This window comes from Temnothorax longispinosus, chromosome 1, assembly GCF_030848805.1.
Source record: "Temnothorax longispinosus isolate EJ_2023e chromosome 1, Tlon_JGU_v1, whole genome shotgun sequence".
Lineage (NCBI taxonomy): Eukaryota > Metazoa > Arthropoda > Insecta > Hymenoptera > Formicidae > Temnothorax > Temnothorax longispinosus.
Window position 1 is genome coordinate 11,023,912 of NC_092358.1, and position 22,233 is coordinate 11,046,144.

Genomic DNA, 22,233 nt, shown 5'->3' on the forward strand with positions numbered 1-22,233 from the left:
TTTTTTCAGATCTAGAGGAATAATCCAATCTGAGCTCAGAAAACTTCCAACAGTTGCAAAATAAACGTTCTGCTGAACGTGGCCATATTATTTTTATATTATTTTTCAATTATCCACTTGAGCCCGCTAAATCCGGCCGAGAGTCACGAAAATTTACGTAGGGCCGGCTATCTTCGGTATTAACCTCGTCGATGCCGATTCTCACCCCCTTCCCCTTGAGCCCCCTTCCACCAACCATCTCGCGTCTTTTGTTGCGAGTCGGTCGCATTGCCTCCCTCCCCCTGCCCCCGCCCCGCGAATATCCTACGAAAGGGCGAGAGGGTGGGGAAAGCTTATATAAGCGGACAGCGGACGTTGGCTTATCGCGTTTCACGGCACATTGCGTGAGACGAGTCGATGTCCACCCCGTCGTCATCCGTCTCGTAGGTTATGTCGCGCTGAGTCCGATAGCGCGCATTAAAATTGCATTAAAATTCGCACGTGGAACCGCGCGTGTATCAGTCTCTGCCCGCGACTGCACGAGCGAAAAGCCGAACCGGTTATAAAAGTCACGCTCCGTCCTCCATTAGGAATCGCGTGCATACCCTGCTGCGCAACGGGTGCCGCTTATCGCTAATAGCAACGCCGAACAGAGTATTCTTGCCTTTGTTTCCCACGGCGGGCGTGATCGTGACGTGAGGAGGAGAGAAGAAAGAGAGAAAAACCGCGTCCAAATTGACGCGCAAAGTAAACGCGACGCGAAAGAAGAGAGACGCAACTACGAGATGTCGGCGTCTCCCATCGCCAGACAGGCAACCCAGAGCCAAAGCATACCATCCAAACGGATCGTCATTCACGATCCCAACCAGCTACCGGCCGACTACTTGTCCACACCCGGGGGCACGCTCTACTCCACCACGCCGGGAGGTCAGTGTATCCGCCTTTTGCGTTCCGTCTCTCTCTCATCGAGATGCTTTCCTTAACCTCGCGCGTGGCTCCGAGACTCCCGGACTGTATCACTGACCATCAATTGCTCCCTACAGCTTGTTACAGATAATGCATTTATAAGTATCATTTAAGAACGTTACATTTAGAAACAGATCGCACTGAATCAACGTTGGCAATCTGCGGATAAATATCTGCGAAGAACGATAAAAAAAAATTTTCTTTCTTCTTGAATTATATGCACCCGCCCACCCGGGATCTGTTCTTGCAAAAATGATAAAAAAAAGAAAGAGTAAACTGTTGTGAGAATCTCGAGATTTCCCGACGTTTGCGACCTCGGCAAATAAAATGCGCACGTGCAAGATGTCGTCAAGGCCATTGGTATTTACGCGCAGTGCGACATGCGATTATATGTGTATATATATATATCCCTCTCTCTTTCTTTCGCGCGCCCGCACGCAGACTCGATAACACCGAGACGGTGTTACGTAATTGCACGTTTCGGCGCGGGTTTGTTTGACCGCCCGTCTGCGTGAAAAATATTCGAGACTTTTGCGTCGCACGCGAAATTATACTCCTCCCGAAATAGCCGGCCAATTATCGGTTCGCGAAAACGCAACGACCTTGACGTTAATCTACCATCAATATGCGGAGCTACGTCCGACAGATCGTTAGTCAAAAATCTTTAACTCTCCGTCTGTATACGTTTTTTTTTGCACCATGGAGTGTATACGTGGACCGATCACGTTTGACCTCAAAGTATTTAGAAAAATCGGAAAAAATTCACAAAATTCACATCTGTCTACCTTGTAGTTGACGATTTTATAGTCATTTTGATAATCATTGTTTATTTAATGTTTTCTGGCAGGCTTGCAAGTTTTACAATTACGAGCAGATATTATTTTGGCTCGAACGCCGTAGACCCACGTATACAGACGGAGGGATAAATATTATGTAAATATAGGAATATTTCTATATTCAGATCTTATATTTTATTATATTTTATTATTTTTTTCTATTGTGCGTTATGTTTAATTATTATTTCTGATTCCGATTTCCCTAATATTTAATATTTATTCTTATTTCTAATATATATGCTCTATTGTGCGGAAGGCCTAAATCCACAAAACGTAATATGTTTTCTCTTTTCTAATATTTTCTCCAATATTTCGTCACGTTAATCTTCTTAATTATTGCTCGCAGAAAAGCGGTAAAAACCCTGATTTTTATTTCCCGGAGGAAGACAATGAGCAAAAGTTGAACAATATGTACTGAAAAGAAGATTCTATTTCTCTCAAGGAGAAAGTTATTTATTAAATTGACGAAGGTAAAACGAATGTGACTCAAATGACACCCAGTTGACCCAGTGCCACGTCTTGAAGGGTTAATCTTATTAAAGCTGAAGTTCAGATCGCCGGACTCGGTATTGAACGCGATATACTGAATCTACTTATTGCGTTTTTAGCGAACGACAGAAGGATAACTTATCGCGTTTGTGTTTATATTTTTTCGTACGCGCGTCACTTCGATCATGAGGTGGAGTAAAGAGAAGGCGAGCCGCGAAGTAAATATATCCGCTACGCAAAAAAAAAAGCGGAATAAAGTTACACTGGATGTTCCATCAATTCCTTCGGCCTGCGAATTCGAGGTTTTTTCCACGATAATTTCGAGTGACGAATAATACTATTTTTAATTACTAACCGCTATTGATTGACAATTACAGTTTATATCAGACAATATTCCAAATGGACTTTAACAAAACCTTACTCTTGAGGTTTAATAAATTAAGTCATCTGATATTAAAAAAAAAAAAAAATCGCGTCATCAAATTTTCAGTAGTCAGTTTGAACGATTTATCATTTTGATTTGAAAAATTGTCAGAGAAATCAGATAAGATTTTAAAATTCAAAGATGTATTGTCGGATCTCTTACCGATAACTCTGATCTATTTATCTTGCTTGATTTTGACAGAGTTCGATTGTTAACAATCAACATAACAACATTGTTCTTTTTCTTAAATACCTATAATATATATTACGAAAACCGTAATTTAAACTATTCGCTGATACTTATATGTTAATATTTTGTAATAAATCGTTCTCTCCGAGAGAGCTGCTCGATTTACAAACATAACGAGAGCACAGTCAATAAATATTACAGTTAGATAAAGACATTCTATAATAAATTACAAAAAAATACAGATGTACAACTTGAAGATATCGACAAAAATAATCGCCTTTCTGAACCCAGTTCCTAGATTTCTCAAAAAAAAAATCTGTCGTCTTCGACTTGAGTTGAAAATATCCAGACTCGAAAGACGTTAATCGTATGAATAAAAAATCTGGCTGAGACATAGATAATTCATGAGCCGCACGTGTGGCGATTCAGTTGGCTGCTTCTCTTTCTTTTTTCCTTTCAACATGATCGCAAGCCAAGCTCGATGGCGAGATCGTCAGCGATTCCGCCGATACAAAGCAGGTGAGCCAGGTCGCGTGCACTCAAATACCTCAAATACCGCTTTTGTTCCGCGCCCCGCAACGTTTCCTGGGGCGTTAAACCAAGGTCGAATTAATGCGTGCACGCGCGATACATGTCGAACGTCGCCCAATGCGTAATCGGTGACGCGTAATGTTTATCGCTCGTGTCACGCCAGCGCGGCGCGTAGAAAGTCACAGTGGTCTGAAAAACAAGGGTATATACACACACTGTACACAGCGCGAAAATGGCTAGACCTTCGAGATAACTTTAGCCGCGGTAAGCGAACTTCGAAAATCTCGCGTAACATCTCGACATGTAAACAATGATGGTCAATAGACAGCCGTTTCGCAGATGGACGTAGAACTGCTATGAAATTGTGATGAATTCCCTCTTTATTATTACCCAGATTAGCGAACGATTTTGTCAGATAGAAAAAAAAGACGCTACTCAACCGTAGAAAATTGATTGTTGATTCACGTAGTTTTTTATCTAAGTTGGATCGCACTTTACGTTAAAGTTTTCCTTGTGTATTACGTCGCACGTGTCATTGAAAGAGAATTTTGCGAAATGAATTCTATTTAAGTTTTTTCTTTAAGAAAGTTTTTTTAGAAAGACGAATTTACTTTGTCTCGTACTAAAGAAACGAAAATAGAGTTAACAAAGATAATGAAAGACTTTCGTGTTGTACGGAATAAAAACATACGTGCTCTACACAAATTCTAACGTCTTTCGATCGTTGTTTCGCGCGTATCTCCATGCTTTCTGCGATTATGTTTTTGTTTTGGCATCTTCGCCGACCCTTGCACTCCTTTCAAGTTAGGTAGGTGTCAGTGTACAGAAATACACTTGTATAAATAGGCGGTGCGCTTTTCGTATAACCGTCTAGCCATTGTATCGTTCCTGCGTGTCATCGTTACCATGCCGCTACGAATTTTTCTTGAAAATCGATTCCTTGTCCTATTCTATTGTAGTCAATCTTGCATTTTTCCACGACTAAGAAAAAACAACTACAGCCAATGCCTGAGGCGAGATTCTGTAACTCTTTAACGACAGTTTTGGTATCGTTGCGCAGCTTTTTTACCATATATAATATCTGCGCAACGATACCGAAACTGGCGTTAAGGAGTTACAGAATACCGCTACTGAGGCATTAAGATTCACTGAAATCTTATCGAAATCGGAAATGGCAAAATTATGATTACATCGAATTTGTGATAAAACCAACTTAACTTTGTCCAACAGTCGTTAATATATTGCCATCTTATCAGATAATTTTTAATCCTAAGAATTGTCGTTTCAGATTGTACATAAAAATATAAATTAGGTTGTAATAGATAAGAAGTCCTTTACCAAGTTCTTTTTTTATCGCATATGTCTGTTTTGTCAATCGATTTAATAATTAAGAATATATAATGAAAATTTAACACGTACTTGAGCAAAAAACTTCATTATAGTCGCAGATTCTATAGATAATTATATCTTCGAATTCTGTGTAGGTACTCGCATCGTATACGAACGTGCGTTCCTGATGAATTTGCGGAATTCTCCAATATCGCGAACGCCACCGCGAAACCCGCTGACCATACCGTCGGAATTACTGAAGGGCAACACACCGGCCATCACGAAGGATCCCGTCAAAAATAATAATAAAGGTCAGTTTGTTTCATATTTCTAAATCGATTCTCTTCATGTGACTCTTTCTCTTCCTAAGAAAAAATATAGAGCGGACAAATAGTGCATTGTTCGAGAAATATTCTACATTAATGATGATAGCCCGGTTTATTCGCACGGTTAATGATGATACACAATATTAATTATATTAGAGAACTTTTCTCACGTTTGCATAACGTTATAGACTCCCTGGTGATCGAGGAATCCGCAGAGCAGTTCGAGATGGATATGTGAGGCAAATGCAATGTACCGCCGTTCGTGACGACTGAAATGTGTTCACAGCCACGCTCGAAAGTATTGTTGATCAAGTCTTATGACAATCGCACGGAGTACATGGCTGACACGCCTTAATTCTGTGCCTTTTTACCAGTGGTCTTATTAAGAATTATGAATCTTTGAAAGATTAGATCCTTGACGAAAGGCCATATCTTATTCATATGTATTGTATACAAATCATTTAATTCTCGACGCTAGTTCTTTTGACCAATGTAATACGTATATTTGCATATAAAGAACGGCCGTGGATGTGAAGGTGCTTGTGTCTATGCGACATTAGCGATCTCTTATATTTTACATGTCTTCCTTTTTGAAGTGGCCAAATGCGATGTTTTGTAACGTATTTCGTAAGGAACTTGTATCTGTGAATAAATGATACATACGTTTTATACATATAAACTTTACTGTTATTATTTTGTACATTGTACAAGATATTCAAATACCATGTATAAAATGTGACAATTACATTGAGCAATGAGAAGTATTGACTATATTCTTGAGCAAAAATATCTTATGATAGTTTGAGACCAATCAAGACGTATATATAAACATTACATAACAAATAAAAAATTTTGTATAATAAAATAAAACTTCATGTCTCTTGTTTTTAAGAAATTATATTAAATTTTGTGCTTGTGCTTTTAATTCTAAATTGTCACAATTTTGTTTTGGAAAAAAATATCTGTACAAGTCTCCTGAAAAATTATAACTTTGCAGTCACAATACTTTTCAAATATCTTCAAAAGTCGTTAAAAAATAAGTCAAAATATAGAAATAAAGAGAAACGTTATTTACGAATAAAATAGTCATAATAGTTGAATACAATTTTTAAACTAGTGGATCAAAAAAGTATTTGCACACCCAATTTACTTACAATAACTTTATTCGAAGGAATAATACATAATAAGTAATTTATTACAGTATATGTATGTATGCCAAACTAGAGTCAAGCTCAACAGGGTCTTCTTTCCCCGCTAATTTTTCCAGGCCCGTTCCCTTGGCAGTGGTTTCGCTAGATAGTAGACAGGGACAGTGGAAATCTCGTCAATCATTAGTTATTCATACTCATTGTCAGTTAATCATACAGTATATGTAATAAGTTACTTGTAAACACAATTCGTAATTATGTATTATTCCTTCGAATAAAGTTATTTGTAAGAAAACTGGGTGTGTAAATACTTTTTCAAAAAACTCCACTGTATGCAATAATATTGGGTCATGTATGCTTTTATTAGCAAATTCAATCGGTTATGCTAGAGACTGTCATACATAACAAAAATCTTTCTTTAGCAAGATAGATACTTGATATTTCATCAAACGCAGTGCTTATATTACATTAGATCGTTCTTGCATTATAAATGTAAAAATCAAGGTAAAAATATTATATAAATTCATATACAACAATCTTTACAATACATAAATGCAGTATAAATGATCGTATTTATTATTAATTATATTAAAATACTATCAAAATTAAAACGACAGGTATATATTTAATTATAAACGTTATCACAGGACACGTACATGTCGTTCAACTTCTCTCGACACTTACGCAGAATCTCTTATTTCAGATATCCTTTCTAAGATTATTGTCGCAACATTAACCTTGTCTCCCTTCGCATCGTAATCGTTATAATAAATTAATTCACACAAATCTCTGGTATCTGGCTCACTTTGCAAGGTGTCTCGCAGTTTTCTATAGAACATCTCGATAATCTTACGTTTGTATCGCTTGTATACGATAGATTCAGGATGATTGTGCTTCTGTACCTCGTAGTACGTTAACAAAGGCGTTGCACCTTCCGCCACCACGTACACCGGCTCATTTCTTGAACTTCTTCCACCGGGATATATCTTGTAAGCGTTGTTGCGGTACGTTCTGCGTATGTTACCGGCCCGGTTGCGTACCTCCTCCTCCAGCTCGCTGGCACTCTCCATCCACTGGGACGCCTCCTTCAAATCCGACGGGATGTATCCGGACGACGGTATCAAGATAAACAGCTTGTGTACCGGGAACGTCACGTTGTGATTGTCCTCAAAATTCTCAATTTTCTCAACTATACCCTTCGTGGAAGTTCCGGTGGACGGTAAGATCAGTCGCAGGTAGCCATAGTAAAAGCTGTACGCCATACCTGTGCCGTAATCCAGACCCTTCATGGCACTGAGGTCGGCCAGCGATCCCGTCTCCCACTCGGCCAGGTTGCACATCCTGAGCAACCAGAAGGAGAACATTATCAGCGGCACGCAGACGCAGGGTCCGAAGTCCCAGGCATAGTTGAACGGACACGTGCCGATGCCGCCGATCAGGCCGAAGACCAGCAGCACGCTGACAACGACGACCATCGCCGACGGGGTGTTGAGGGTGAAGTGATATTTCACCACCGACCAGAAGCTCTCCTCGGACTCCTGGCCCACATCCGTGGTGAACGTGACCAGCGTCTGGCACAGGCGCAACGTCATGTCGCAGAGCAGGAGGATCACGAGGAAGACGGAGGCGACGAAGGAGGTCGCGACCACCGACACCACCGCCCGGTCCTTCGTCGCCCTGTACACGGCCGAGGCGAAGACGGCGACGAGAATAACGCTGTACGCCACGTAGGTCATCAACTTACGATCGTCCGACGAATACTTCTCGTTCTCCATCCTTGCCGGGCTCTGCCGTCGTTCATCCGAGTGATCCGAGTCAAATCCAATCGAGTTGCCAATTCGATCCGCTGGCAGTTCGATCCGGCGCGGGAAAGATCCACCGGGCGATAAGCTCCCGAGGAAACGTGTGGGGCACCGCTGCATCAAGTGACGTGCTTGCGTCAAATGGACACACCCGACACCCGTTGTCCTTCCGCGAATTCTATATATCGAAATACAACGCGAAAGACGTTTAAAGGCTTGTCCAGATGAGCTTGCAATCGCGCGTAACGTGCCGCGACGTAGCCGACCAATCGCGCGTCCAACGTCACATTGCCGCGCTCTACATCGAACGCGTAATTGGTCGATTTATTTTTTTTTTTCTTCATATATACATATGCATCGCGCAGCTTAACGATCGCCGGCCAACCGGACGACGCTTTTTTATCTCACTTGCGTAATCAGTGAACGTGAGGAATAACTAATTGACGTGTTACATCGCGCTATTGTAAATATTCATAGTTTGCACTTGAACTAGAGAAGAGTATTTACGTACTTTGCATATCCAGTAAGCAAGAAACATCAATAAACATTTTAACTGTATTGCATTAATGCCACAACGTTGTTGTAAGTGTAGTTGAAACGTTTCTTGATGTTTCTCGCTTACTAGGTATTGATGTATTTATGACGTTACTACCTTTGTTCTTTTTGCTATCTATGAATTATACGGAGTGTTTCCTAAGTGCAAAAAATTGGAAGGGAATATTCCGTAGCTTATTTCAGGAAGAAAAGATCCTGTATATTGCTATCCTTTTTCTTCTCATTTTAGCACACGTTTGAGATGAAATATACATTCCCTGAAACGTGAATATTGATGAAGTAAAAATGAGGAGCAAACTCGGATGTATAATAAAATACTGTAAAGTGATCAAGGGCCAATAAACAAACAAATAAAATTTTTTTTATGCTTTAATATTGCTCGTTTACTGGCTCTTAATCATTTTACGGTATGTGAATATTGATTTAAAACGAAATGCAAATTAGTGAAACGATATTACGATATATCGACTCGACCGAGTTCCGAATAGAATTAGGTATCCGTTTCTCATGTTACACCTGAATACACACACAGGACATAATCGTATACTTTTATCAGGTTATCTGTTAGGTTAGACGTGATTCTTGACGCGTTTAGAAAATATTAGATATTTGTACCAGGCAAATATATCGAAGGTCGGTCCTTTCTAACGTCGTTTCTCTGATCTTGATCCCAGGGGCACGATCCTATGCGCGATCTCTCGATCTTCTCCGACTCGCTAGGCTCGCAGCGGGCAGGGATCCGCGATCAGACGCGAATACGACTATTACGACTCTTCTTCTTCTTTATTGGCCTGTGAGCTGTACAGCTCTAAAATGGCCAGGCCAGGATGAACCACTCGTCAGGGACGCGAATACGACGACTGAACAGTTGACAGTCCGCGTTTAAAGCCCCTTGCACAATAGGCGATAGCGACAGCGACAAAGTTGCCGACAAAGGTATAGTTTTGTCGGCAACCTTGTCGCTGTCACTATCGCTATCGCTATCGCCTATTGTGTGCAAGGAGCTTATAACACTTTTGACTTTTGACAGCGCGACAAGAGGACAATTGAATTGAACTTTCGGCGAGTCGACGAGCGCTCGGATTTGGCGGGAAAGCCGTTCGCTCGCGACTCGCGACACGGCCCTTTATCGGAGGAACAGGAGGGAGGGGGAGAGGATGGAAAGCGCGGTTCCGCTTTCCGCTTTCCGTGTCGCAACTGCCGGTCGCGCCGAGGGACGAGGGAGCTCCTCGCGATTTCGTAACCTCGAGGCGACGCGCGAGATCACCCCATAACGGTTCTCGGACGCAGCTGCACGCGCCGAAAGTCCCTCCGCCGCGGGAGGAAGCCGCCACCTCCTCGCGTCCTCGCTTGGTAACGCGCGCCAGGAAGGGAGAAAGAGATAAGAGAGAAGGACGGAAAGAAAAGAGGAGCGAGACGCGCAGGAGGGACGGGTGGGTGGCAGGGGGTGGGATTGGAGGGGGAGACGAAGTGGCGCGGGTCGCGGCGCGTGTTGCCAGGTCGCGCGGAGCGCTGCTGTTAACGCGAGTGAATGAGCCGATGGACCGACCGCAGCACGGTCGGGAGACATCTACGATCGATAAAGGCTCGTAGAGAGCTGAGAGAGCCCGAAATCGCGTCGTGAGACGGAAAATCGCGCGCGCGACAAAGAGAGAGAGAAACAGAGAAAGATCAGCCGGCGAGCGAGGCGAGCAAGCGATTGAAGCGAAGCGAGCGAGAAAACGCTTCGAGCGAGGAAAACGTCTAGCGATTTTTCGCGACGCAAGCAGGACAGTGTCGGCGGCGGCGGCGACGACGGCGACGGTGGTGGTGGTGGTAGTGGTGGCGTCGGTGGTGCGCGGCGCCGCGCGATTAATACAATCGGCAGGTGATTTCGCGTCCGCTGATTAAAGCGCCATGTCCCGCGATGGACCAATCAGCTGCTTGGTAAACCGCCGTGAGACCTCGAGTCTGGCCACAGACGAATGACAACAAAAGAGACTGATAGAAGTCGCGCGCGCGTGAGAGCGAACGAGCCGAGGCCCGAGTTTTTTCGCACGCGAGTGTTACCCCCGCGCGGTGAAGAGGTCCCCCCCTCGAGGGAGAGAGAGAGAGAGAGAGAGAGTGTGCGTGTGTATCCGCCGCCGTCGCCGCGGCCCGCTTTTTTTCCGTTTTACCCCCCCGTAGCGCGCGCGTGTAGCGAGTAACGTCGCTTAAGCCTTGGTGGTGGTGAAAGGTGCCGTGAGGAATATGAAGAGGAGAAATGTCGAGTGCGGTAAGCTTCGGAGGCCCTTGAAACGCAACAAGCTCACCGAGGGGATCTACGGAAGGTAAATTCTCACGCGGCGCCATATGCGTACGCGAGTACGCGTACGTACGTACACCTACGTCGGGGAATGGCCGTTTCCCCTTCGTAATCAAAAAACGTAACCAAAACCTCCCCCTTCCCCCTCCTCTTTCCCTCCCCCCCCCCTGCCTCATCCCGCACCGGAGGACGCAAATGTTACAGGTCAGGACGACGGCAGTGACATTAATGATGATAACGATGCTGATTATGATGATGATGATGCTCATGTTGACGACGACGACGGTGATGAATACGGCGGCGGCGACGATCGCGCGCGCCGAGTGACGCCGAATTGACGCCGCTCTCGTCCCGCTTGACATTTACCTCCGGGTCAGATATCCTTAGCCATCCGCGTCTCCGTTCCCGGGCTCTTTCTCTCGCCCCGGGGCCTCTCGTTCAAACGTTTCTCCACATACTTATCACATACGTGTGTCTCTCGTTCCAATGACTCCATGTGATGGGCCGCGTAGCGGCTTGCGAGCGACCGCGATAACGGAGTAAAACGGTCGCGATAACCGATGAACTTCTCCCTCTCGTTTTCTTTTTCTACTCGGAGAACGTGAGATCTCGGCGTTATGTAAGCCCTCCGTGTGTTTTCGATAACGCCGACTTGTATCTTGTATCGCATATCGCGCGACCCAAACATATTTACTTAATATATTTTGAGAGAAAGGAAAACAGGTGCCTCGCAGAGGCCAACACAATGTAGTTGTATAAAGTATACAGATGTATATCGGTGAATTGTAATTCAGCGAATGGCGAATGTAGCGTACAATCAAAATAATCCACGTTTGTTTGTTTCAGTACCTTGCTCTATCTGAAGTTTCTTCTGCTATGGGCAATGGTGATCTTGGCAGACTTCATTTTGGAATTTCGTTTTGAATTTTTGTGGCCGTTCTGGCTGCTCCTCCGAAGCGTTTACGATTCTTTTAAATATCAAGGCTTGGTGAGTGTCAACGTTGCGCAATTGGAGACTATCGCGCGTACTGGCGTAATCTCACTGTCTCTTTTTTTCTGTTTCTTTTAGGCCTTCTCTGTATTTTTTATTTGTATTGCACTTACGTCAGACATGATTTGCTTCTTTTTCATCCCTGTGCATTGGCTGTTTTTCGCTGCCAGCACTTATGTTTGGGTGCAATACGTCTGGCACACAGGTACGTGGGAAACAAATTTATTTGAAATATGGACAAGCTTGCAATGTCTATCAAAATAATTTCTCATACTGATATGCTCACGTCATATTTGTAGAACCTAGAACACTACTCATAGGAACCCTGATTTTTAATGAATATAAAATAATAATCGAACATTCGTATTTTATACAGATAAAGGAGTGTGTCTACCAACTGTGATGCTGTGGCTACTATTTCTATATATAGAGGCAGCAGTGCGGTTGCGTGACTTGCGTCATATGCCATTTCACCTAGACCTCTGTCGGCCGTTTGCAGCACATTGGTAATAGTTTTATCATTATTTTTGCAGACAAATATAACATCAAAAAACGTTACGCCTCACATATACCTATCAAAATAATCTATTGATGTTTATCTCCAAGTAAATTTTTCTGCAATGTGTATTTCCAGCATTGGCTATCCTGTAGTTACATTGGGCTTTGGTTTTAAGAGCTACGTAGGCTACAGAATGAGGCAGGTTAGTCTTCAACAATCTTACATTGATTTATTGTAAATAAATATATCTGCATAACGCACACTATCACGCTGATATATAATATTTATGTATCTTAACTCATTTTTGCTTTCAACAGAGAAAACAGAAAGACGTGGCAAAGGAGAACGAGTTCTATCTACAATTACTGCAGCAAGCACTGCCTCTAGAGCAACAAGCTATGTCGATGCAGCAAATCCAATCGCAAGTGCAGTCACAAACGCAACAAGTCACTACGTCGTTAGAACAGCACGTCAAAACTCAAGCACACAAATTGAGTCCACAGTATAACCCAAGTCCTGAAAAAAGCAGAGGTAGCTTGTATTTATTATCAATTACTATCTCGTATACGTGTGTGCCTGTAATTGTTGCGATTACACGCGTTTTAATATTTCTGCTTGGTCTTTTAGAGGGCAATAACAATTCCATAGAAACGAACGTACAAAATGGCGGGGTGCACAATAGTAGCCAGGTCACATCACAAACACAGAGTGCTACTACCAAAAGTACTCATAGAAAATCCTTAGACAAGAGTGAAAAGCAGGAAGAGCAGCATAATAAACACAATGTATCAAATAATTCACCGTCGGACAAGAGCGACAAGAGATTTATACACAGTAATGGAAGTACAGTATCGCACAGTGACATACAGCTCATCGAAAGGCTGGGGTATGGTCGATTTTCATATTGAAAAATATATTTCTCTTTAATTACACTTGAAAATACTTATCGATGTAATTTCTTAAAACAGATCTGTAAATGATTTTGACGTAAACGAGGTAGAAAAGGACAAATCTATCAAGGGTTGCGGACACACCACGATAAAATCACAAACGAACGGTTCGGTAACGGGTAAATGGAATAACGTGAAAGAAAGTCGGGATTCATCATCGACCACCAATGCCCAACGGGAGCGTAAGACTCGACAGGTTAAAAATACGAGTGATATCACGGCAGAGCAACAGAAACAGCAAGACGATTATTATCAAAGGTATATCATACGAGAGGAATTTTTCTTTTAAATACATTACTATAAGTTACTACAGAAATTCTGCTGATAATCCCACATGTTTTCGAAGGCACAGATTGAAACTCTAATGACAAATCTGGTATATCACACTTAGATGTCAAATTCTATACCGTCTTGTATCTCTTTGATAGACTTCCTATCAGTTTCTTCAGCATGATTTGTCGTTGAAATAGGTTACTGGTGTGTCGCAGGCTCGAGGCAGACATAAAACGTTTGAAATCAGATTTGCAGTCAAGTCGGCAAATGGAACAAGAATTACGATCACAAGTCAATGTCTTGCTCAACGGAGAGCGACAAGCTAAAGGCGACATTCAACAACTCCAACATGATAATGATCAATTGCAAAGCAAGTAAGTGTATTATTTGTAAATTATTTTTATGACTGCAATTATAACTACGAATTTATATATTTACTTAAAAAACCTAACCAGAGTTAGTATTATTTACATTTTAAAATAGTATTTTTAATATTTAAAAAATTAATATTATTTTTTAAATAATATTATTATTATTTTAACATAATTTTAAATTTCCAACTTTTAATTTTAAACTATGTATAAACTATGATGTATTTTACAAATCTGTGGATAATTTTTTTGTCTTGTTTTTTTGTCTGTTAGTATTTGAACAGAAAAATTGTATATATAAATATATTTACATAAGCTATTATAAAGGTTTTTTAGTAACTTCAAATTTTATTTAAATTTAAATATACAACATATGTTATATAATTATTTATGCTTATTTTACATATTCTTACGATTTGGATATATACTGGAATTATTAATCATTACGTTCTTTTCTACATGTATCAATATTCAAAGAAAAATTATCATTTGTGGTAGGATATGCAAAAAAGTCATTAATTCTTTTAGTTCTTTTTTTTAACATTAAACCTGAAAGTATATAAAAGACATGTGGAACTATAGTTTATATTGTAAAGATTCAATAATGAATTATAAATAATTAATAATTATTATACTTGATATTTATATAAAAAAAAAACTTCTTAAATATTAGAGAATTTGTCTTCTTTTTCATACCAAAATTCTCTTGTAAATCCTCCATAAATTTTTTCAAAAAATAACGCAGTATTATTTTTACCATCAGATATGCAAAATTTTGGATTTGGAGGAAATTTTTATTTCGACTCTTGAATAAAATTGAACGAATTCTATAACATAAATTTTAACATTGTAGATTACATGGTCTAGTAACGGCGCGTCAACTGGATAAACAAACAATGACATCGTTGGAAAAGCGGGTTGCAGAAGAGCGAAAACAACGTAGTGCATGCGAAGCGTCCTTGCTCTCCGAACGAAGGGCACGACGAGCTGCTGAAGAGGCACGCTCCGCGATTCCACCGCCGCCACCTCCGCTTATTAGACAAGAGTGCACTGACGCATGTAAAAGTCGAAGATCTCAAATGGAACAAGACCTTAAAAGTCTGCGCCGAGAACTCAAATTAAAGGAAGAAAGGTAAGAGCATAAATTCGTAAACTGTTTTATAACTGTTTTAATAATAAGATTCAAAATATGAGCAATGTGCAAATGTATATATGACACGTTGATTCAGGTGTAACGCATTGGAAAACGACGCAGCACGTTTTAAGGAGAACCACAGAGAATGTGAAATTCTACTCTCCGCACTCAATGCGTTGCAAGATAAAAACGCACATTTGGAAAACAGCTTGAGCGCAGAAACACGTATAAAACTTGATCTTTTTTCGGCACTCGGCGAGGTCAAGCGGCAATTAGAAATCCGAGAAGGTAAGTAACCGTAATTAAAACAACGCTTTACTCGCGTTGTTTCATATATTTTTGCTTCATTTTTTTGTTTGTTTTTATATTTTAGATTTTATTTTTTGAGTATTCGTAGTATACGATCAAAGGAAGTGTGAACATTTATTAAAGAAAATAGAAACGCATATATTATACTGCACATTGTTATTGCCCCGGCAATGTATGTATCATATATATTTTTTTTGTTCAAATCAGGCTTAATCAGATCTCAAGAGAAAGAAATTGAGATGTTGAAAACAAAAATAGCGCAAGATTTAGCTGTGATGCCACAAGACACATTTGGTCCAGCGCCAACCTGTGCGACGTCCAAGCTCCGTTTAAATAGTGAAGTGAGAGTAGCAGGAACAAAAATACGTTCGAATGAAAGTCCGGGGTGTACCGTGTCGAATTTGGATCCGAATGCGACAGCGTACACGCCTAAAAGTTCCCTTGTAGCGTCGACTGAAGCTTAAGGAACTGCAATTCTCTCATCAGAACCCGATAGTAGGATACATCAACTACAAAAGAATGTTTCAAGTTTCTCCGTGGAAATATTCTCATTCAGTTTACAAGTACGCAAAAATATGGATTTATCGTTATCAACTGCTGGATCTTTTCTGTATCCATCTTCTTTAAGACGAGACATATTTTTTATTATATATGGATCCTCCTAATGTAAAAGAAACCTGGAAGTCTTCCATGAGAAACTTCGCGAAACATGTTTTGTATCGTGTCTTGTCGTTTCAAAAAGGAATGGACCCGTTGACATTACTTATGATCATGCGACGCGGCACTGGTTTCTAGAATGTCAAGGAAATCCAGTGACAGTCTTAATTTGTAACATTTTATGCTGTAGGTCGATCTTACGGATATATAACAATTTATGAATAACCAGTGAATCATAAACTATTTCTTTTTACACGTGCATAAATATCGATAATAATGCCTAACAGTTGAAAAAATCATATCTGATCGTTAGTTTATATGTAAGTAAAATGTGTTTTATATTTTAAAAGAGTATCTCTGAAAGTTTATCTTATACATACATTTGTCATATGCTTAACGTTATGATATAGATTTTTTGTGAACGTTGTGTACATTTTTTAATTATCTCAGAGCACTCGCGAGTTATATGCTAGAATTCAAATCGATCTTTATGTAAAGTAGCAGGAAAATGATGACAGGTATTTTATTTTCTCAGCAAAGCCACGGTAAACGAGAAGCTGGGAAAAGTTAATATCCATATTACGATCTTCCTGCAGTATATGCCTAAACATACAATGACTTGTCAAAGATGCATTCTTATTCAAGTCGTATAACTGAAGCTAGTCCATCATACAAACTATTTAAATATCATTGGCGTGTCGAGCCATTTTATGTTATGCGATCATCATGCAGAAAATAGCCATTGACAACATAAAAAGAAATATGAGCATTATTCAAGAAGGATCAAAGTAAATGTCACGACGCCAAATTTGTTTTAGGTAATCATAAGCCGTACGATGATACTCTCACATACACACATGCGCATATTTCTGTGCTTTTAAATTTTCATACTTTTAGTTTAAGAATTTTGTTTTATGTTATTGGCTTTCAAAACGGTATGAAGTGGCCATTACATTTTTTGTGTAGGCAAAAGTATATAAATTCCAATGTGATAAGAACGATTGACTCGTAAAACTCGTTAGAAATGAAAAGATGTGATGGCTAACTTGATCTAAATTAAAAAAAAAACTTGGCATTTATATAACAATCATGCAGGTAAATGAAACTATGTAATGCCGTATATATTTGGTTAAGAAAAAAAGAAGAATTTAAACGCAAAATGATAATTTTATTACAAGTACAAAGATAGAAAAAGTTATTTTCATATTATAAGATCACTTTATTTAAGTAAGAGGAATATTTATTTCGTTATTTAGCATTGAAAAAGAGTTGATAAAACTACATTGTGACTAGATATAAATATGGATAAAGTTCTTTTTTCTATGTGACGTCCATTAATATAATTTCAAAGTTAAAAAGAGAAGTTTTGTTTTCCTTTTTTTAATTATTATTCTTAACGTATATATCTGCATACAATATGTATATATATATATATATATATATGTACATATTTATGCTATATGTTGATATATATGTATGTATATATATTAATTATATACATAGCTACATATATATACATACACATGTACAAATACATACGTCTACATATACATACATATATGTATGCAAATATTACATGACTTTGACAAATTATGGCACCATTGAAGGTATGGTACATAATGTTTACAGAGAGATCTGTGTTTACTCTTATAAAAATATTATTTGTATATGGCGTACATCTAGCGCCAATAATTTTAAATATTCGCGAAAATCGATCTCTATCAGTCTATTGATTCACTAATTACGCTATTTGAGCGGGTGCTATATATTATAATTTCGATTTCGATAGATGTATGTACCTTTACCTTGGAAATTGATAAAAATTGTTACTTTAATTTTAATTGGCTTACGTGGAGTATTTGAAAGAGTTGTTTGAAAGAGCACACGATGGCATTACGAATAATTAATCAATAGTGATCAAAGATTGTGTGTATGTGTGTGAGTGTGTGTGTGTGGAATTGATTGAATAATTAATCGACGTTAATAAAGTTTGCGATTTTATTCTATCCGCAAGAAAGCCAGTACTTGCTTCATTACGTCAAAATGTTGTGTAAACTTGTTAACTATTACGGTCATTCTTCCATAATTGTACATACAAAGCACTGTCATGACAATTTACTTATGGACACTAGTAGTGGATCATGACCAACTAGTCAAGCGAAGGGAGGAAGTTCTACAAGCACAAATATTTATTAGGTATCCAACATTAAAAGTTTTTCGCCTTCTATGGAAAGAAGCGTACAGATCCCTTTCACTTTACTAAGATTTAGTATTTTGGACTCATTGGATAATGTGAATAATGAGTCCACGATTTCCCGGATGATCCACATATAAAGAACGACGTTGTAAAGGCTTTCCCGCACAATGTGTATATTATTAAATTTTGAATTTGTCTTCAAAAGAGCAGTGCTAGTTTGTTACTCTAAGAAAGTTACGTAGATGTTTTCTAATTTGCATATGTTAGTGACGTGTATATCGTGTATACTTGTGGTGTACTTCAGTGCATAAAATAACTCCGACGGTTGCTAATTTACGGGGGAAAGAAATGGTAAACCGTATGTGCATTTCTGTTTCCGAATTGTTGTCCCAGTGTCAAAGATATTACTTATACTTTACTTTTGATCTTGCGAATAAAATCGTTAAATAAGTTTTCGATTTAGATTTGCGTTTGCTTACACTCGTTTATACACAGATAATGTAGCGAAGACGATATAGACATGTAAATATTTGCCGGAAAGGAACTTTGATACCGCTACGTAAACATATCGGTGTAAATTGTTGGGGCACTTGCGTGGCATAGTCACTTTGATTTACGTTAACGATTAGCACGATTTGCCGATTTCGATTGGATAACGAGGTTTAAATGCTAAAACGACAGGCTTGTCAGTGAGGTAGAAAGAAAGAAAAAAAGTTCAAAGAGACTATTGATTTGTTCCCAAAAAAGTCGATCGTAAATAACGTGTACCTGACCAGGACGTGTGCTATAGTGATTATTTCTTCTTTTCTTTTCGTTTGCTTTTGGCTAATTTACTTATCTTGGACTTGATTCTACCAGAGAGAAGGCTGGCTTGATAAGCAATTAATATTATGCGAGATAATATCGTATACATTGAGTTATTGTGATATACATAAACATAAACATACACATACACAAAGAGAAACACGCGCAATATACACACACAGATAAACACGTACATAATCATCATATGTAAATATACATTCGTTTTACATATTTATTTGTGCTTACTCGTACATCGCGTGCACATTGGAATACATACAGCCGTCTACGCGTATACACATACATATATGTGTATAATTACTTTAGTTACTACATAACGATGTTCTCCTATAATAAATTAATAATGAGATCGCTTTTAATCGATCGCTTAATAGGTAAGTTTTTTCTATTTCCAAATGCATCGTTTCATTTCGCGCGACAAGAAGACGTGCGTAAACAAGGTACTTAATTTTTACGTTAGATTTCGTTCAGCATTCTCGGATGCATGTGTGAGAGCGAAAGAGAAAGAGAGAGAGAGAGAGAAAGATTAGAGACATGCACAAAAGAAAATTCAGGTACTTTTGTAATACCTGCTTCCTGTATAATTTGTAAGTTTCCTGATATTACATAGTTAATTTATTAAGTTGGTGAGGACAATAAAAAGCCTTTTCGTTTTTATAATGATATTTCGACGTCGAATCCGATCAGCAATTCCAATGGGAAAAGTATCGCGGACGTCTTTTCTTTCCTTTTTTTTACATATTAGTTATTAACGTCTTGTGCGCTTCCATAAACACTTAACTACGTACTTATTGTCATTGCGTGTAGCATTAAGTTTTACCGTCGCGAGCGACGAGTGTAGCATATTAAATGCAACAATAACTAGCAACACCGCTATTGATCTCATGTATCGTGCGACCGTAACACGCAAATGCCCTTATTAACGATTCATTACAAAACCGACACGCGGGATCGTCGAGTGAAATTTTTAACACATTGTAACGGTTTTTTTTCTTTTTTTTCTTTTTTATAAAATCAAGCAAGTATGTGACATTACGCCTAACTGAGAAGAGAACTATATATAGTGCGTTTTAACGTACTACGTATACATTTATATCACATAAATGAGGCAGTATTTAAAAAGGGAAAAAAAAAAGGAGAATAATAAGAATCCGGCTAAAAGAACTCTTTTACGATTGATCGTGAAACTCGTGAACCAGTATATATGTACGACACTATCATACATGCGTTTCTACTGTTAATTCGTAACCGAGCTTGAGAATCCTGTTTCGAACGATGGCACTTCTGTGGCCCTGGTGCTACAACAATCTTATATTTATAATGATCCTTCTCTCTTCTGCATATTTTCTGTCTATCAGTCGGTCATACAGAATATATTTGACTTTTGTTTTCATATTAAAATACACGCTTTATAAATTTTCCTTTCATCCTTTCGAGATCATACATAATCTCCTATTAAAAGAAGATGTGAGAACATTGAGATTCCTCTTCTTGCAATATCTTGATAGCGCGAGTTTCATAGAAGAGAGGCGATTCTTTCATGATTTTTGTAGATTGATAGCGACACGTGTGGAACAGTGTTACTACAGCTTCACTATTAGAAATTCATATTTTGTTCCTAAAAAAGAAAAATTCTAGAACCGTATAAAAATAAACGCATTTGTTTGCTGGAAAAGAAAATTATTTTCGAATATACATGAGATACATTCAAATCATATATAATTATACAGAAAGACCGCAATTTTCGAAACCTAAGGAAGTAGAGATTATCCATGATATTAATAATGGACGACTTTATTGTGTATTACGTACCACTACAAATATTCTCCATATAGCAATATTTATTAAAATAAACATTGTAAAAACTGATACATATTGCGTACAATTTATATATCGACGACTACATAAATATTGATTAAACTCCAATTTTTTTCTGTATTGTGATACGATTAATGACATTACATTTTTATTTCTTGCACGATTCTATTTTCATATTCACGTGTATACAGCAGATACAGCTTTCTTTTGCACGGTGATTAAAAACAAGAAGAGGAATTTCCAGAATTTCCATGACTTAAGTATGTGAATTGCTTATATATTGATGCTGACACTGGCGACACAATCCGGTATTTTCGATTTATTTTGCATAAACGTTATTTCGTTTAATGAAAATGAACGAACTCTCGTAGATGATTTGCTTGTAGTAGAAGCAACCAATTAAAATTGTAGAGGTCGGTCTACTGAATAACGTCAATCTGATCGATGGTCTCTCTTTTGTAAACAGAGTAAGATGCATTCAATGTAATAGTAACTACAGAGCAATATAAGAAGCAAGCGCGTTATCTGGCAGTATATACAGAACGCAGCAATATGAAATTTGATTTTAACACACTCGGGTTATATGTTGATTAATAAAAAGCACAGTTGTACTTACAGGTTCCTATTAGTCTTGAGAACAAATGGTTTTATTTTACTCTCGGATACACACGAAAGTGAACGATTACCACAAATCTAAAGAAATCTGTACTACACAACGCGATTGTGACCGAATTTTTAATAAATCAAGAATGCATATACACAGATACGTAATACGTATGTATATCGTGTAAGTTTCTTTTCTCATGTTCCAGAAATACTTTACTGCTCTCTACTAAATGTGTCAATGCGTCGTATACAAATACAAACGAATAAAAAGATTTCAAAGCGACAAGAGAAATTATAATTAGTGAAGTATATTATTTTCGCCCTTACTAATCTATATTAAATGTCTAACACAATCTACTTTTATGTAAATTTTTCTTATGCGAATATAACACTTCTGATTTCGCAATTGTGCGTTACGTATTAGCATGCAAATTTCTAATTATTTCTAATTTTCAAAATTCTGTTTTTTTATTATAACCTGTTTTTTCATTATACTGGGGGAAAAAAAATTAAATAATTTGTTCTCATTTTGATGTATAATGCAAGGAACAAATTTACACACTATCTCACTTTTATCAGAATTCTTAATACGACTACAACAAAAAAACAAAAACTTATAATTTTATGATATATATTGCATTTCACATAAATCTTTTTTTTAAATAAATACTAGCATATCTTTCATTTCATTTATGTAATATATATATTACTCATAAAAGTACTCTTCTCTCTCTCAATCTGTTTTTT

At 38.4% G+C, this 22,233-nt stretch overlaps 3 protein-coding genes across 8 annotated transcripts; 2 read left to right on the top strand and 1 right to left on the bottom strand.

The window, feature by feature from the left end:
* Window positions 1-349: 349 nt before the first annotated feature.
* On the top strand, window positions 350-5,748 carry Thor (eukaryotic translation initiation factor 4E binding protein thor). The gene is made up of 3 exons (XM_071787624.1): window positions 350-906; window positions 4,899-5,054; window positions 5,258-5,748. The coding sequence occupies exons 1-3, from the start codon at window positions 765-767 to the stop codon at window positions 5,305-5,307; spliced, it is 348 nt and encodes a 115-aa protein (XP_071643725.1). The 5' UTR covers window positions 350-764; the 3' UTR covers window positions 5,308-5,748.
* Window positions 5,548-11,783, bottom strand: Sting (transmembrane protein sting). Of its 4 annotated transcripts, XM_071786971.1 has the most exons (3): window positions 9,190-9,757; window positions 8,672-8,831; window positions 5,548-8,197 (listed from the first exon to the last, which is right to left on the bottom strand). In XM_071786971.1, the coding sequence occupies exon 3, from the start codon at window positions 8,137-8,139 to the stop codon at window positions 6,898-6,900; it is 1,242 nt and encodes a 413-aa protein (XP_071643072.1). In that variant the 5' UTR covers window positions 8,140-8,197; window positions 8,672-8,831; window positions 9,190-9,757; the 3' UTR covers window positions 5,548-6,897. The 4 variants fall into 4 exon arrangements, with proteins under 4 accessions (XP_071643072.1, XP_071643161.1, XP_071643025.1 ...); XM_071787060.1 differs by lacking the exons at window positions 8,672-8,831; window positions 9,190-9,757 and adding an exon at window positions 11,708-11,783; XM_071786924.1 differs by lacking the exons at window positions 8,672-8,831; window positions 9,190-9,757 and adding an exon at window positions 11,225-11,361.
* On the top strand, window positions 9,964-20,931 carry LOC139817852 (macoilin-1). Of its 3 annotated transcripts, none has more exons than XM_071786154.1 (12): window positions 9,964-10,883; window positions 11,705-11,846; window positions 11,928-12,054; window positions 12,226-12,355; window positions 12,484-12,550; window positions 12,666-12,882; window positions 12,976-13,234; window positions 13,317-13,556; window positions 13,769-13,945; window positions 14,796-15,074; window positions 15,172-15,365; window positions 15,594-20,931. In XM_071786154.1, exons 1-12 carry the CDS (start codon window positions 10,804-10,806, stop codon window positions 15,848-15,850), a joined length of 2,169 nt encoding a protein of 722 aa, XP_071642255.1. In that variant the 5' UTR covers window positions 9,964-10,803; the 3' UTR covers window positions 15,851-20,931. The 3 variants fall into 3 exon arrangements, with proteins under 3 accessions (XP_071642255.1, XP_071642403.1, XP_071642317.1); XM_071786302.1 differs by having other exon boundaries at window positions 13,787-13,945; XM_071786216.1 differs by having other exon boundaries at window positions 12,666-12,879.
* The last annotated feature ends 1,302 nt before the right edge of the window (window positions 20,932-22,233 follow it).

Excerpts from the sequence above, each read along its gene's own strand:
- Thor (XM_071787624.1), top strand. The coding sequence starts at position 765 with ATGTCGGCGTCTCCCATCGCCAGACAGGCAACCCAGAGCCAAAGCATA. Across the intron at positions 907-4,898 it reads CTACTCCACCACGCCGGGAG|GTACTCGCATCGTATACGAA; the intron begins GTCAGTGTATCC and ends AATTCTGTGTAG. Across the intron at positions 5,055-5,257 it reads CGTCAAAAATAATAATAAAG|ACTCCCTGGTGATCGAGGAA; the intron begins GTCAGTTTGTTT and ends ATAACGTTATAG.
- Sting (XM_071787060.1), bottom strand. The coding sequence starts at position 8,139 with ATGCAGCGGTGCCCCACACGTTTCCTCGGGAGCTTATCGCCCGGTGGA.
- LOC139817852 (XM_071786154.1), top strand. The coding sequence starts at position 10,804 with ATGAAGAGGAGAAATGTCGAGTGCGGTAAGCTTCGGAGGCCCTTGAAA. Across the intron at positions 12,356-12,483 it reads CGGCCGTTTGCAGCACATTG|CATTGGCTATCCTGTAGTTA; the intron begins GTAATAGTTTTA and ends GTGTATTTCCAG. Across the intron at positions 13,946-14,795 it reads AATGATCAATTGCAAAGCAA|ATTACATGGTCTAGTAACGG; the intron begins GTAAGTGTATTA and ends TTAACATTGTAG.